Source organism: Lissotriton vulgaris, chromosome 6, assembly GCF_964263255.1.
Source record: "Lissotriton vulgaris chromosome 6, aLisVul1.2, whole genome shotgun sequence".
Taxonomy (NCBI): Eukaryota; Metazoa; Chordata; class Amphibia; order Caudata; family Salamandridae; genus Lissotriton; species Lissotriton vulgaris.
Window position 1 is genome coordinate 1764912266 of NC_141694.1, and position 17836 is coordinate 1764930101.

Below are 17836 nucleotides of genomic sequence, written 5' to 3' on the forward strand. Positions count from 1 at the left end.
ACTTGATGTAGATGTCGTCTGACCTTATCTTTCTGAGAACTGCGAAAGTGTCAGGTCATTCGACTGATGACATAGATATAGCACCTTATGCGCTATCAGTCTTGGTCAAGTGTCTACTTATCACCATGTGTGGTCAAATAAGTACAAATACAAACATATAGGGGGTCATTATGAGTTTGCTGTCCGTTGGACCGCCAAAGCTGCGGTGGTGGTGCAGCTACCGCCACACTGGTGGTCCGACCGCCCTATTTTGACTTTGACAGTTGGACCGCCAAAGGACTGCTGCAACCTCCCGGAATCCGAGATCCAGCAGTGGCGGCGCATCGGTCTGAGGCCGCAATATGTTGGCGGTGCCACTGTTTTCATGGCGGTGAGCCCGCTATGAAAAGTGTGGCAGTGAGGAAAATAAGGGGGCAATACAGGGCCTCCTATTGCCATGGCCTATTGGAATGAGAGTGCATGCAGGGGGGCACATTGTGTGCCCCCCTGTCTTTATGCACCAAACCTGGTAAAACTATGGCAAATGTTTACTTTACAAACAAAGGGTGCTGTCTGGGTTTCATCTCACCCTCACAGTTACCTTGATATTGTTCTTCAAGTCACCCAGTTCCAAGCTGGAGCAAGCTCTCCACATGCTGAACATTAGAGTTGCACGGAGGTACTACACTAACAGAACTAAATCATTCTGATCTAGATCTCAACTATGGTTTTCGGGCAAAACCGAGAAAGGGAGATGGTGGCCAAGGCCACTATTGCTAGATGTCTAATCGACTCCCATCAAGTTTGCCTACAGCATGTCAGACGTGCGGAACTGTGCTGACCCACTCTACAAGAGGAATGGTTATGACGGCGCTGTTCGTTGGCAATATGCTATTATTTGAGATTTGCAGTGTGGCCACCTGAAAGTAGTCACAGACATACTGTCAGCATTATTGCTTGGATAGTGACACAACGACAGACACTAGCTTTGTGCAAGTGATTCTGAAGAGCCCGTTTTAAAAAACGGGACAACTAGTTTCTTCCCTCCAGTGTACCTGTCTGCTCGGTCTTCTATTAAAATAGTATGTGACTTCATAAAAGGTAGAGTAATGGAGAAGAATAAGTTACTTAACTGTAAACGTGCTCTCCCTTCTTAACATCTATAGATTTCCTTGTGTCCCTCCCAGCTCCAATGAGAGTTAGTTTGTTTATTTCATTGGTTTTGCTTGTTACACAAGACTTGCTCAAGATCGCAATAGTGGAAGTGTTCTAGGAAGGTACCACTGTGCTGCAAAAAGATACAAGTTTAGCTCTGTGGATTGTAGGAAAGAGGCACTTCACTAGGCTTTTGTTTAAAGAGATAACATATTCAATGTTTAATGTAGTGAAGGATACACAGCTTGATGTCTAAATATTCAAATAGCGTATGAATGTCGAAAACATGCCAGTGGTGCAGAATTAACTTTACAAGTTTCCTACTTTCCCCTTTGTTGACAGTGTCAAAGCTGCACCTAGGAGTACGGTGAGAAAGGCTTCAATCGACCTCGATGGCTTGGTCCTAAATACGCTATTGCCTTCCATATGCATAATGTTTTGTATCGGAGCATTGATTGGGATATTACTTGAACCACAGATTTCCTTTTTATGAAATTAATCACGATCCGGCGTTTTTTGAAAAAGTCATTGAATTCAATGCCAAAGGTTATCATTTTCTATTAGAACCTTGGAATGTTGGGAGCCCGCCCATAGATCTGGTGTATAACTTGGGAAGAGGGCCTTTAAGAACTGTTAAAGCCTGTAGCAGTGGGCTTTAATGCAATATTGTTCTTTGTCATGGCTTGAAAGAAAAATTCCCTTATTGTTTGTAAATATTGGTGTTAAAAAAGGGAGCTATTTATTCTTTAACTATTGTGGTTTAATGGTGTATTAATTAGAACATTGTATGCCCTTTTCCAGCATTTTTAGGCTCATTTGGGAAGTAGCCAGGCATTACAGTGGCATATTCTGAAACTCTTCGGTTGGGGAGATCTGGAAAGTTCCATGACTTTTGGAGACACCTCTGTATGGCCCATCAACTCCGGGTGTGACCTTTCATGGAGGCATGCTGTGGTTCAGACCTTCTGTGGAAATTGATTAGTTTGCCTGTGCCATTTCTCTCTGTTGGATGTTGTTCTGTATTTGGACCAAACAGTGTGAATCCTTGAAAAATGCATCACTGGAGAGAATAGGTCACTTGCCCAGCAATAATTTTTTTTTGCATGTTCGATAACATCTGTGGACCACTACCGTATCGCGAGGATTCAGGTTGAATAATTTGTATTCTTCTGAAAAGAACATTCACTGACAGAAAGGTAGATGAAGCTGTATGATGTTCTGTACTAGGTGTCTGCAGTATTTGCAAGGACATTAGCTGGGGCAATACAGCTTTCCATTATAGTGTCCATCTGAAAGGATTTGGGCGTACAGCCACTGCATTACACAACTAAATGTCGACTAAATGCTGCTTTGCCATGTGACTAATATTAGACTAATGGTTGCAAACAGCATTTTAAAGAGGTTGTATTTTTGTACATCTACTCCTTCCACAAACGCATCACTGGTTTATACATATGTTTTTTAACAGCGTACACTGAATACTGAAATGTATTATGTGAACATGCTTTCTTCTCTCCTGTTGTAGGGATATCCCAATGCCCTTGGTTAGCTCAGGCGTGGAGCATGGAAACTTGAGAGAGCTGGCACTGGCAAGGATGAAGGATTTAGGCACAGAGGTAAGAAGCAGATTCGTCCTTGGGCTTTACCAAAGTACATACAACATGATTGCTTTGTGTACAATGGAACAGAGCTTTGAACATGCAATGTACAGCTTTGCAATCATGGAATACTGGCGTGATGAGGATGTGGCCGGAGAGTAAAGAGTGAGCCAAGACTCTTGAAGTGCTGCACAAATGTATTAGAATGAAAGCTTGGTGCAATGTGGCCTATGCAGCCGTGAAGTAGAATACCTGCAAAATTCAAAGCTAAAGCTTTTTCGAAGTTGTTTCAACCTTTTAATAGAACTTAATAAAGGCAGACTACTTGCTTCCACATTACAAAAAGATCTTCATAGCAGTATCATGCTAAAACTCTGCAGTGTTCGTGTTTTTTGCAAAAGCAAATTTTTCTGAAATTTGCTGTTATGATGTAATAAAACCACTAAGATTAATATCAAAAAAATTTTGCATACCTGTTGTGTAGGTTCTTCATAGATTTTAAATACCTCAGAAGGAGCCCTGGAATATATGCTGTTCAAATTTATGCACGCACGCAACCTGGGAATAACCCTGGACTCTGAGCTCAAAATGGACCGCCAGATCAACTCCGTCTCGTCCTCCTGCTTCCGCACCCTCTGCCTCCTACGTAAGACATTCAAATGGATCCCCCACGAACACAGAAAGACCGTCACTCACGTCCTGGTCACCAGCAGACTCTACTACGGCAACGCACTCTATGCCGGAATAAACAAAAACCTCACCCGCAAGCTACGGCACATACAGCTACGGCAAGACTGGTCCTCGACCTGCCAAGACACTGCCACATCTCCCACCACCTGCTCACACTCAACTGGCTCCCCATCTAAGCTAGAGTCACCTTCAAGATGCTCACCCACAAGGGCCTCCACGACACCGGACCAGCATACCTGAACAGCCGACTCAAATTCTAGTCACCCCAGAGGACACTACGATCTGCCCAGCTCTCCTACGCTGTGGTCCCCCGCACCAGAAAGACCAGATCGGGAGGCCGCTCCTTCTCCTTCCTCGCAGCCCGAGAATGGAATGCCCTTCCGCTCCACCTCAGACAGACATCGCTCCCCATCTTCACAAGAAACCTCAAAACCTGGCTATTCGACAGACCCCCCCCTTTGATGGACCAGAGCCTGCTAACTCCCCCCTTTGCCCTCCCCCCCCCACACGCCTTGAGAACCCTACGGGTGAGTAGTCACTCTTAACAAACACTTGATTGATTGAAATTTAAAAGGAGCAATATTTATTCTCCAGTTTCTATCACTGTGTTCTGCTTTTCAATGAAGTGTGATTTTCCCTGCATGAAAGCATATCCAGTTTGTACGCACTCTTCAGAAAACTTCACCTAAATTTCCACTTGTTGAAATACAGGAACCCATGGTTAGTCACAGGTCTAAAATGTTTGCATGGGGAGTATTGCTAGGCATTCTAAAATGCCCGATGCCTTGAGTTGTGGTTCCCGTTTGCTTGTCACCTTTTGCAGCTAATGCAATGTCCCAGTCTACGTTCTTTGCTTTCCTAGCAGTGATTGAAAGTCGGAGCTAGAGGGGCACTAGCGAAGAAGACCTTGAAGCGGAGGTTTCAAGTGGCTGCCAGGGCAGTGGGGGCACCGCACATTAAAGGAGATGCAAGACCTCAAGATGGCAGTAGCAGTGTCCCAGGAGCCAAAGTGCAGACATGCGGCCCATCACTAAAACAGAACCACATTATGGCAATTACAATCCTGGTGCCTTCAGAGGTTGGGCCTCCTCAGGGACATGGGGAGAACATTGTAGAAATGCAGCTCCCTCTAAGTGATCCATTGGAAACACAGCTGCTTGATGCTCAGAACAGAATGCTTCAGTTCTGTACAGAAACAACCCAATGAGATTGCGTGGTACGGCATTGGACATACAGGAGCGTGCCATATGGGAGGCGAAGAGGGCAAACGAAAATGCATGCAAGTTGGCCAGGGTCTATATTCAAAGCGAACGTGAGATCCCATCATAGAGAGAGGTTAAAACTCATTGAATACTGGAGTATTTGGCAGACTTGTGTAATGCTACCCCCCAGCCATCAGTATGACCCCCTCTAATGATTACTGAGACCTGGTCGGTGGTACTGGTGGGATCCAGATAAGAAATGGCACCCATCTGATATTGAGACATTACTTTTAAGAGCAGGTTGTTTATATATCAAATGTAAACGGGAACTGTCTTAGAGAGGAGATGTATGTAACATGGTTAAGCCTTCTTTTTGAATGTTTGTCAGTGGTTTCAACACTTGTATTTCACAATAAAGAAGTCTAACTGAGAATTGTTTCCTATAATTTACAATGATGAATTCACTTGCAGGATATTTAGCGTCCCTAATAAATAAAAATGTTTCACACAGAATTTCTTCTTTCTTTTGGTAATGGTAAAATAACGCTTTCACAATGACATGGGGCTCTTAGAACATTAATCAGCACACCTGAGAATCTCACCCTTGCAGGCCTAGCCTTAATTCAAGCATGCATCAATGGATCCTTTCCAGTATGTGGGAAAAAAGTGTCTAAACCGGGAACTCTGCCAGGCAAAAGTTACACTGTCCCATTTTCCACTTTATTTCCTTTCTTTTTGTGTTTTGTTTAACCTTTTTTTTAGTATCGATGTACTATAAAAGAAAAGCAAGTTGTAGAATTGAACTACCTTCTGTTTCGAAGTTAAGACAAACATCCTTACAGAAGACCTGTAACCTCTACCTGTTTCATCTGAGCGCTTGATACAATTCAATGAAGCTCTAACTGACACTCTGGGGACTTGGTCTAAGTGTTGCTCTTGCCCACAGGTGGAAAGAAAATACAGACAACACCTGGCGGCCCAGATTTTCTTACACATAATCCTACTCCTGAAGGTTCAGAGGTCCAAGCTTCCACCAGCAAGGTGAATCTTAATTCATTCCTCTCAGCCCCACCCCACCCCAGACAGGGAGTCTAAAAGGATTGAGGTGTTCAAAAAAGAACTGTTCTCTTTGACGTGCCTAGCCTTGAGGTTGGTCTACGCAGTTTACCTACTCGGCCGTTAAATGCATGTCATCTGGGACATGGCCAGCAAGATCTTTCTGGCAGTCCCAGAAGAGTTTAGGGCTTCCTTGGCTCAAACCATTTAAGATGGTCAGGATACAGCCAAATTTGTGATTTGTGTTGTCCTGGATACCAATGAGTACTTGAGATTAGCAGTCGCCACTAATTTGGTGCTTAGTCACAATGCTTGTATATGTTCCACAGGTTTTTCAGATGATTTACAAGCATCTCTTATGGATGTACCTTTTAATGGACCCCTCCTATTGGGTGAAAAGCTCCCTCTGCTGTAGAATGTTTTAAGGAAAGTCGGGCCATAACTCTTTCTTTGAACCTCTCAACCCCTGCCAGACATTTTCCTTGGCCTATTCAAGGCTTTTGCTGAGGGTTAGCATACAGGCTCCCACTGCAGTCACCACAGTCCCTTTGTGGCTGGTGACCGGAATCAGGCAGGCATTGCGATGGTCACAATGGGCCTCAATCATCCCAGGCCCCATGGCCTGCAGCATCAGCATCCAAGTTGCTTTAGTTCACCCTTAGTGATGTTGGCCACCAGGAGTCGTCCCAGGCTGAGGGGGTGGGGCTGAGGTACGCCGCAGATGATCTTGGTTGTCTTGGACCGGATGGGTGGGAGGTGGATGCTCTGGGTTCAGTCGGAGAGGAAGGATATGGTCCAGGCCAGGGCCTTCTCTTAGATTTTGGCGTCATGGGACGTGCTGCTAGAGTGCGGTATTTAACAACAAGGGGTGGTGATGGACAGAGTTTCTGAATTAAGCAGAATACTCTCACCCAGTCAAGAGATCAGGGCTAGATCCAACACCGTTTTTTAGCTCACTGCACCAGCCCAGCTCAGAACCTGGCTATATGCAAATTAGTCCGTTCCTGTCCCAGTGCATGATGGGAACAGGGCAAACCAAACTACCAAGCCAATTCTTACACTGGGAAGGAAACAAGCTTCCGGGGACCGGTTTCTGGCATTTCAGCCGTCGTCGGCCCGGCTTGCTTGAATCCTGATGGTGCAATGAGCAAGGGACTCACATCTGAATATACCCTTCCAGGCTTATGGTGGACAAAAGGCTGCCGATGGGTCCAGAAGGATGAGGGCCGCTGTTTCTCCTTTGTCCATGAGGATCCTGATGTCGTCGGTGGCAGTGATGAGGGCGGTCTCGGTGCTGTGGTTGCTGCGAAAGCCGGACTGGGATGGGTCTAGGATGTTGTTGTATTCAAGGTAGCGGGTCAGCTGTCTGTTCACGATTTTCTCTGTCACTTTTGCCGGAAAAGGGAGCAGGGAGATGGGTCGAAGTTCTTGAGGTCGTTGAGGTCCGCCTTGGGTTTCTTCAGTAGGGCGTTGATCTCAACGTGTTTCCAGCTGTCTGGGAAGGTTGCTGTCTCTAAGGAGATGTTGATTGTTTTCCGGAGGTGGTGTGCGATGGTGATGCTGGCTTTGTTGAAAACGTGGTGAGGGCATGGGTCGGATGGGGACCCGGAGTGGATGGAGTTCATGGTCTTGATGGTGTCTTCGTCGCTGACGTTGGACCAGGCGGTCAGGTTCCTGGTGTGGGTGGTGGTCTTGGCGGTGGATGTGGGGGTGTCGGTTTTGAAGCTGTCGTGGATGTTGGTGATCTTGCGGTGAAAGAAGGTGGCCAGTGAGTTGCACAGCTCTTGTGATGGTGGGATGTCGTAGGTGTTGGAGCTGGGGTTGGAGAGTTCTTTCACAATGTTGAAGAGCTCTTTGCTGTTGTGTGCGTTGCTGTCTAGGCGGTCCTTGAAGGCAGTCCTCTTGGTGGTCCTGATGAGTTGGTGGTGTCTGCGGGTGGCGTTCTTGTGGGCTGTGTAGCTGTCTGGTGTCCGGTCGCGGAGCCAGCTCTTTTCCAGCTTCCAGCAGGTGCGCTTCGAGGTCCGAAGGTCTTCGGTGAACCATGCGGCTTTCTCGTTGGTGTGATTGGTGGCGGAGGTCTTGAGTGGGGCGAGGGTGTTGGCGCAGTCGTTGATCCACTTTTTGAGGTTGGTGGCGGCAGTGTCGGGGTCGGTGGGGTCGGCTGGTGGCCCCAGGGCGAGGGTGGTGGTCAGTTGATCCTCAGTGACCTTTCCCCAGCATCAGCGTGGCATCTGTGGGGTGCGGTGGTGTGTGGTGGGTTTCCTGAAAGTGAAGTGGACGCATCTGTGGTCTGTCCAGTGGGGTTCGGTGGTGTGGTTGAAGGAGACGTGGGGGCTTGCGGAGAAGATGGGGTCCAGTGTGTGTCCAGCGGCGTGGGAGGGTGTCATCACAAGCTGTTTGAGTCCGAGGTTGTCGATCAGGACGGTGGAGTTGGCGTCGTTGTTGTGCTCGAGGTGGAAGTTCAGGTCCCCGAGGAGGATGTAGTCCATGGAGGTGAGGATGTGGGTGCTGATGAGGTCGGCGATGGAGTCGCTGAATTTGGTCGGGGTCCGGGTGGTCTGTAGACGAGTGTTCTTCTGAGCGTGGTGTTGGGATCGGTGTGGATCTGGAAGTGCATGTGCTCGGCGGTGGTGAGGGTGTCGTCGGTGTTGGTTGAGACTCTGAGGGTGTCCTTGTGGATGAGGTCTTTTGCTGTCTCCTGCAACACCTGGATGAATTTAGACTAGTTTCCTTGGTGCTGGGCCCACTGAGACTTCAGATCACATTGCAGAACTTTCATACACCAACGGGAGTAGTGAACAAGAAAGCTTCATGAGGCTAACAGGCCAAGAAGATGTAGAGCTGCTCTCAATGACATTATCGGCAGGCAGAAATATCTGGATCATAGTACAAATGTCCTGGACTCATTGCAAATGAGGAAAGTCCCTTAACTGCACAATATCCAAGTCAGCTACTAATGTAAAAGGAAGACTCTATGAAGGAGTCAAGTGTAACTTTGCCTCGTTGCCCAAAAACCCGACAAAGTTAAAAGGTTCGCTGTAGTCTGAAGGTGGTCTATGATTGACTGTGGCAAGCCCAACTTTAACAGCCAGTCATCAAGGTAGATAAAAACTGGTATCCCACACCTATAAGCAACAAGGTGTCTGCCACAGCGAAGCTCCAGCAACAACTGTCCGAGAAACCCAAACGGATCTTCGTGCTACAGCAATGACCATCCCCGACTCTAGGCTTGCTCTTCGAACTAAAGCAACAACCATCCGCGATGCTCTCCCTCTCTGAGAAGGTAACTTTTTCAGGAGGGCTAACCTGCTCCATCGTAATCAGCCTCAACCCATGACATTTCCCTAGTGTAGCACGACCTGATGTGATGCTTTGTGCTTTTAGGCACTACATCTACATACATCTTTGAAATACAATATTTCTAGTTCAACCGATTGGAGTTTTGTTATTCTAGTATCATTTTATTTTTTTAAATGTATCTTGTTGTTCTAAATTAGTTTGAAATGCTTCTTGTGATGTATTGTCACTTTATTACTGTTTGTGTGCAGCATAAAAACGTTACACATTCCCTCTAATTTAAACCTGGCTGCTTTTGTGTCAAGCTACGAGAGAGTTAAGGAAAGGTTAATTTATGACTTTGGTGGTTCACTCTCACAAGAATTGTGGTGTGAATATGGGTGTCGACTACCACCAACACTTTTCTGAATGCCACATAGGGTACTGGTAAGTCCAAAGGAGAATAAGGCAAACCGAGAATGCCCATGGCACACTTTGAACTGCAAGTAATGTCTGTAGGACTGCAAAATGGGTACATAAAAGAACACAGTCTGCAGGTATAAGGCAACCATTCAGTCGCCCATATCCAGGGCAGACAGAACCTGGGCCTATGTTAGAATTTTTAATTTGTCCTTCCACAGGAAGAATTGTGGTTATTTTCTGAGTGGAGCTTCCACCTCACTCAACCAGTAACCCAATTTCCTACAGTATTGCAACCAGAAGGGTGAACTGGTGTCCTGGATCATGTGCCGGGAGGCTTTGCGTCTTTGGAGGTTGTAGGAATGTCAGGGCATCTCCCTGCCTTTGAACCCCCAGGTAGGGTCTTTGAAAGCCAGGTGGGTGAGCTTAACCGGTGGTGCCAGGCAGATCATGAATGGCAGCTGAACCCTGAGCTGTTACATGGTCTCTACCGACAATAGGGAAACCCCTGGCTAAATGTTTTCGCCACCATCGATAACTCGCTGTGTCCAAACTTTTGTGCTTTGGAGTTCTCATAAAGGCTTTTCCTAGTAGATGCATTTCGACTGGCATGGAGCATGGGACTCTTGTATGCCTTACTGCCCAGGTTCTGAAGAGAATCAGGAACCACCGGGCTTAAGTTATCCTAGTGGCCTTGGATTGAGTCAGAAAAGTGTGGTACCTGAAACTTTTGAACTTCTGCCCTCTGATTAGGCTACCACTTTGGGAGGAACTTCTGTCGCAGCAGCAGGGCAGGTTTCTCCACCTGAAGCTGGGCAATATAAACATGCATGTAGATTGAGCAGTGGCTATTGACGACATATGATTTGCCAACTGAAGTTGTGGATGTCATCCTGGCCGCCAGGTGCCCTTCCACGAAGTCTACTTTTGCTGGGCATTGGAAAAAGTTTGTGACTGAGCGTGGAGTCTGCAGGACAACTCCTTTCAAGCCAAGCTTTGTGATATTTTGTTATTTGTTTTTGCTTTAGCCCAGCAAGACCTTTCAGTTGGCACTATTAAAGGTGATTTCATCTGCCCTTTCGGTCTTTCTGCATTAACCACACCAACTTTTCTTGTTTACAACACTTGTGATATGGTTTCTTAAAAGTTTAACACACATGTCCCCCCTCCCTCCAAAAGTTTGATGCCATGATGAGACCTTCATGTAGTCCAGACATTTATCCTGCACTTGCTTCGAGCCGATACACAGTTGCTTATGGCGTCTTCTGACCCTAAAGACTGTCTTCCTCATCGTGATCACTTCAGCTCGTCTTGTGAGTGAGCTCCAGCCTCTCTCGGTGCAGCCACTCTACACTACCTTTTTTCAGACAAACTGGTACTGAAGTCCAGGACAGCCCTCAGCTGAAAGTCTTAACTCCCTTTCACATTGAGCAATCCATCACCATTGTAACATTTTTCACTCCACCTCACCCCTCGAAAAAGAAAGAGAAACTCCATCCGGCTGAACCCCAAAAGAGCTTCAAGCTTTTACATTGATGGCAACAAAGACCATTTGATTGTCAAACACTTTTCTTCTGGTTTCTGGGGCAAAAAAGGCAAGGCAAGGCAGTGCAGTAAAGGACTCAAGGTGGATAGTTCTTTGCATTGTGTAGGATGCTGCTGAAGCTTTGTTTCTATTTTCATATCTGCACTGTTTGAAATTGACATGCTTTTTAAATTCTCTTCAACAAACTTACCTGACACGGTAGCGGAAGCTTGCCTGCTAGTAGGCAGAGTGCCGAGCATACTTCCTGACAACACGCCCATCAGGGGCAGACAATCACCAAAGGTGGGAGGAGGAGCTAAGGCCACAACCTGCCATTTAATGCCGGTCGCAGCACGGTAGCGGGCAGTATAGGATACTGCTGCTTCGTTATTGTTTCTATTTTAATATTTGCACTATTTGAATTGGACATGCTTTTTAAATTCTCTTTAGCCATCTTACTTGACACCATAGCAGAAGCTTGCCTGCTAGTCGTCAGAGTGCCAAGCATATTTCCTGACAACACGCCCATCAGGGGCAGCCAGTCACCAAAGGCGGGAGGAGGAGCTAAGGCTACAACCGGCCATTTAATGGCAATCGCAGCACGGGAGCGCAACGTACACGTGCAGCGGGCATGCCAGCGACGCGCCAAAGGCAAGCCCGTCCGAGCCAGGGGCCAGTTATTCTGCACAATATTTTAACTATACCCTTGAGGGACCTAAAGCAACGTCACTCTAAAAACTACCCTCTGAATCTCACCACAGCCTCCAAGCTGATCAAATCAAAGATTATGAAATGTAGGGATGTTTTCCCTGAATTTGACCAACTCCCATCTGCTATGGAAAATACTCAGAGGCGCGATAACCAGGGGACATTCGAACGGACAATTACATACTAAAACACACGCTCCTTGATAAAACATAAACTGGACATATCTCACCTTCTAGATTCAAATAAACCTGATATTCTTCTATTAACTCTATTAACCGAAACATGGCTCACCCCAGAATCAGCACCAGATATTTTGGTTGTCCTCCCCAACAACTACTATATTCTTCAGGCCAACCGACCGGTTGAGAAAATTCGTAAAGATTTGAAATTTCCTATGCTCTCTACACTTCACATCACCTCAGTGGAAAACCTAGTTATCAAACGACTCTGCCTCGGTGCCTTTAATTTGTGTACTGCCCTATAGACCCCCTCAGAATATGCCGCTCTTTCTCCAAAGATTAGGCGAACAGATGGCCTACCTAATTATTAATCATGCAAAAATGTTGCTCATTAACGATATTAATTATTGGTCCAATGACTTGGCAGGTGGTCCACATTCCACAGAAATGACTGACCTACTCAGCAGGTTGAACTGTACTCAACATGTAACATTCCCTACACATGTTAAAAGACATATTTTAGATCAAATTTGGACATACAACCTTGTAGTATCACCCTGCACTTGGTCCGATCATTCCCTGATAAAGTTTGTGATTCGCAATACAATCATAGGCAAACCTGCAGCTAAAGGAGGGCAAGGAAATGGAATAATATTAACATCAATACCTTTTGCAGGTTACTGGCAAATACAGTTCCCATTAATCAGCCCTCTGTTGATCTTAGTGCAGAAAACATCACAGCTTGGCTAACAGCTGGGAGTACCAAACATGCCCCCTTCAGGATAATCAAAGCAGCAAGGCGCTAAGAGGCTCAGCGATGGATCTCTGAAGACCTAAAAACTCAAAGGTTGACCCTGTGCCAAACTGAAAGGAAGTGGAGACGGAACTACTCCTCTGATAACAAAGACATCTACTAGTTCAACTCAAAGAATATAAGCAATCCATTCAAGCTACTATTGTTAGCTACTTCTCTGCGAAGATACTGAACTTTACCAAGAAATTAAAAGATATATTTTCAATTGTCAATGAGTTATCCAACCCAGACAGAGTTATAATAAAACCAGTGATATTCGAGTTACTCTGGAACTCCTTGAATACATTCTTCATTGGCAAAATTGCTAACATTAAATCCAGCATTCCTGCTAGCCTGACTATAAGGTCATACCTCCTGCCTCGAGGATCCCTTGCTCCTTATATCCATTCCAGGAGATCAGCGAAGAAGCTTTTCTGGAACTCATGTGCAGGATTACGTCTAATTCCCTTGCAGACAGTTGTCCACCTTATATCTTAAGAAAAGAGTTCCCTGTAAACCCTGATCCTGCCCTCCTTCTTTCGAATGAATCATTAATGCATGGTTGTTTTCCCAGAGTTTTAAAAAAAGCTTCCATAGTAACCCTCCTGAAAAATACCTGGGGCTGACCCCTTGTCCCCTCTCAACTCCCGTCCCATATCTCTGCTTCTCTATTTGGCTAAGGTACTGGAATCTCATGTGGCGAAATGCCTGTGTTCCTCCATTGAACAGTTCCTTGACCTCCATAAAGCGGGTTTTCATCCCTCACATTCAACTGAGGTGGTAATCCTGACAGTATTGGACAAATTAAGAAAGGAACCTGACAGGGGTACCCTTCAGGCCCTGGTGCTTTTAGATCTTTCTGCGGCTTTCGTCACAGACGACCATGGAATTCTAGTGGACCGTGTCAGGGACTCAGGACTTCAGGGTTCGGAACTTGACTGGATCACATCCTTCTTGGAAGATCGGTTCCAGTCTGTTCACCTATCGCATTTCATTGAGGTGAAGTCTATCTGTGGAGTGCAACCGGATCTTCGTCATCCCCGCACCTGTTCAATCTATACTTACTCTCTCTGATCTGTCTTTAAAGGAAAGAAATGTGAGCATATTTAATTATGCAGAGGATTTGCAACTTATATTCACCATCGGCACCACGGCCGACTCCATTTTTTATGTTCAGTGGACCATGGTGTACATTAGCAACTGGATGAACAACAACCATTTAAGAATAAATCCAGACAATCAAACTGATCTTAACTCATGGTGCACAGAACCCCTGGAATTCACGCTTTTGGACAATTGAGTTGGGTTCTCCACCAGTTCCATCGTCTTCATCTAAGAGCCTTGAGGTCACAATCAATATTGATTTGACTATAAAGGCCCAGATTGGAACAGTAGTTTCTACCGTTTTTTCCCAGCTGCGGAAGATAAGGAAAATCAGTAGATTCTTTACTAGGGAGGCACTGGTGCAAGTTGTACTAGCCCAGGTTATTTACCACATAGACTACGCCAATTCTCTATATTTCGGTTTGGCAGTGTATCTAGTTAAGAAACTGCAGCTAGTGCAGAATCAGGCAGCTAGACTCATTTTCCACCAACCAAGATGGCAACATTTCTCCCCTCTTATGCAGAAGTTACATTGGCTCCCGATGGTACAAAGCTGTGCATTTAAAATTGGGAGTCTCATTTTTAAGCCTTTACAGGGTGTTAGCCCAAAATTTGTCTCCAGTCTCATCAAGTGACATATACCCACTTGCAATTTGCGTTCCGCCCACGAATCTACCGGTCATATCACCCCATAAACGGAAGAGACTAGGTGGCCGCAGGTTTGCAGTGTTGGCTCGACATTTTTGGAATGCCCTCCCCCATGGTATTAGATCCTGTACAGATCTACTTATATTCAGGAAACTCCTTAAGACATGGCTCTTAGTTTAGGCATATGAGTAGTCTCACCAGGGCTCGGCTACTCCTATCCTTAGCGGCAAGAAACCAATCTGTGTAATGAGCTCTAGAAATAATTTTTACATAACATTATGATCTCCTACGCATTGGCCAAAAATCAGCCTCTGGAAGGACTGAGGGCCATTCCACCAAGGCTAAAGTTGCCACCAGTGCTGGGCATCAGTGCATACATTCACAAAGCACTACTGTCTTGACAGCTAGTTGTGACGGGAAGGGCACGTAGCTGTTATGGCTGCCTTTTTGCTAGCTCTTTCGAGAAGGAGAATGATGGAGAGTGACTCCAGCCTATCACCCCCATAGTATAGGGATTAGGCCGATAGACAGGGACCCTATCTTATATATATTAGGGCATTTTCGTACTATTTTCCTTAGAGTAAGGCTCATGAATTTAAGTTAGGGGATAGATATATAAGTATTAGTCATGATTCGCTCATTTGCTAACATGCTGGGCTATTTTTCATGGAGCTATGCATATTGTGGGCTCCGTAGGCCTTAAACGAGACAGACTCCATTTTGCTTTCTGCCCGGTAGCTCGAGAAGGCTTTCTAGGTGAAGTGTAGTGTTTTAGTTTCAAGCTGTTGTTCGCTTGGAGAGAACCGGTTCAGGCTGACCCTTATCGAAGGAATGTATTTTTCTCCACTCCGAAGACACAACTTCAGGCCGGCCGGCTGGGAAAGTGTCCTTGGTACGGGGAGGTACAAGAATTTGGTGGGCGGCAGGTTACTGGCCGTGAATTTCCATGAAGGAACGGGCTTTGATATTAGCGAAGGTGTTAGTCAGTTTGTCAGTTAGTCCGTAGGCGGCATCTAGCCGTTAGCATCTCTGCCATTATTAATTTTCATGGTGGACAAGTCGCCATCTTTGAAGTCGGAGAAAGATTTAAGACCGAAACTCTCTGAGAAAGACTGAACGAGAAGTAGCGCGGAGCGCACTGATACAGAGAGAGAGAGAGACGGTAGCTAATAATCAGCAAGGTTCCGGTGTCCTGAGGGGAAGCAGACAAGGTTGAGCCTAGCGGTGCAGACGTGTACTTGTGACGGCTGAGGGTGACTGCAAGGCGAGCCAGGATACAGAGACGAGAAGGGAACCTAGATGACTGCCGAGTCCAGACTTCCCACTAATAAGGTGATATCTGTCTACCTTCACTAGGATGTGCACTCTAATCTTTATCTTTTTCTTGCTAAAGTTATGCGGCATAGTAATGTGATTTGTGTCAATTGTTAATAAATACCCTAATTCATATAGAATTATTGTGTACCCGGTGCTTATGTTCAATCTTGGTAAACTGCACTTCTAGTTAAGAGCTGTTTGGGTGAACGGATGAGAAATCCCGATCAGGTAAATGGTGATTGAATAAAGAGGGAGTGAGTGGACCTTTGATGCCAAGGGCAGGGAGTACACTATTCAATCTGGAACTATATTCAAAGTTATTATTGTAGTTTTATTCCAAGTAGGTAACTGAGATATTATCCTAATAACTGTTCATAGGAATGTGGTCGTCGTTGATATGCGGCGTTAGTGAGAGCACTGGGGGGGATTACCAGTGTGTATACCCACTGGATTGTGGCTTGAATAAGTGAGAACACTAGGAGGTTGAACTAGTGTGTAGTTTCGCAGGATTGCGAACAGTTTGGAAAAGGGAGCATTGGGTTCTGCAGGCCCATGTGTAGACACACCGGATTGTGTGTCAGATCTGCCCTAGGGTAGAACGGTCTGGGTCGGGGTGGCCGCGAGACCAACTGATGTGAATAAGATATTGTAGAAAATCCGTACATATATATATTTATTGTCATTCCCCATCCTTAGGTGCGACCTGTCTGTATATCTACTCATTGTGAATATGGTCTGAGGAGGGAAGGTGAGTACGTTTTGGCTGGGTCACAGGGGCCCCTGGGGGCTGATCCCATCTAAACAGAAAATCCAGCCATTACAGTAGCTCATTCGGTCCCGCAGAACTTTTTGGTCTAAGCCCACTCCACCATGGGACGGTAATGCTTTAGTATCTATTCTAAAGGTGAGGAATTGCGGTTTTAAGTTTCTTTCTGGTGGATACTCTATTGTAGATTCCTCACTGCCCTTTTAGCTCCCTGTAGGACCTAAATTAGCAATCGCACACTTGTGTCTCCAAATGTTTTGTGCTCCACATTTGAGGATTCGGAAAGAGTCTATCAAAAAATAGATATTGGCTTGCAGAAATGGTGATTATATGAGGCTCAGCTACATCACTTCGGGACAAAATGTGTCAAAATGTGTCAAAATGAAGCCAATGGGTAGCCCTTCGGTGGCCCCTAGCTCGGCGAGAGAGCATTTATATGAAAAACATCTGATGGAGTCTGGAGCCTGTAGAATTTTCTAAAGGTGAGGAATCTTCCATTAGTTAGAGTATCCACCAGAAAGAAAATTACTGAAGATAAGTAACTTTTTCTTTAGGAAGTAACTTTTTTTTAGCACACGCCATGAAAAATATATATATATCAGGTGTGCCGAAACGCGTCAAGCGGATTAAATAAACAAGAGCTTAATGGTGAAGCTTACCCGTGTGTCGGAATCCAATTACTGGAGAAAGAGTCGGGAGTGGTTGAAATATATATATATACAGACACACAAAGGAGATAGAAACAAGGGGGTATTAGTGGCAGGACACAAAAGCATACAAGGAAGGAAGACGGCAGGGGGGGAATGCAGCAAATATATATATATGCCGAAAGCGACTGTGCCGGAAAACGGAGAATCTTCATGGTAGAGTTGTCTGTTCTATATATGAGTAATCTTAATAAGGTGAAATACATTATGATATGAGACTGGCTCTGAACGTATCTATACATAACTATGAAACCATGTTTTCATTGATTGTGCAATCATCCTATGCTTGTACTGATAGCTGCATTATGCACTTTATCTTATTGCATTTTTGCACAGTTTATAATATCTGACTTAACTTTAGGAGATCTAATTTCTTCGATATAAAGCATATGTTTTTACACTATGTATTCATTTTAATACACTACGTACCAATTTTCAGAGCTACAATTTGTATTTTGCACAGATTTTTTTATTTCAATTTTCAATGTATGTGCCATAGTCTGTTCTATTGTGTAGTACCCATTTAGTCTATTTTCTAAGGCTATTAGTGCACATTACACACACACACACACGCACACACACACACACACACACAAACACACACACACACACCACACACCACACACCACCCCCTCACTGATACCCCCTTGATACACCAGTGTTTCTATCTCCTTTGTGCGCTGCATGCCCCCTCTTTCCTCTGCTACATTTTA

The 17836-nt window shown here is 45.3% G+C and overlaps 1 protein-coding gene across 1 annotated transcript in view; it reads left to right on the forward strand.

Annotated features, from left to right (window-relative positions):
* ELP3 (elongator acetyltransferase complex subunit 3) overlaps window positions 1-17836 on the forward strand; it is an 805914-nt gene that overhangs the window by 473971 nt on the left and 314107 nt on the right. Inside the window, exon 11 of the mRNA XM_086928018.1 lies at window positions 2660-2750. Coding sequence (XP_086784144.1) covers window positions 2660-2750 — 91 coding nt within the window. The remainder of the gene's footprint in view (window positions 1-2659; window positions 2751-17836) is intronic.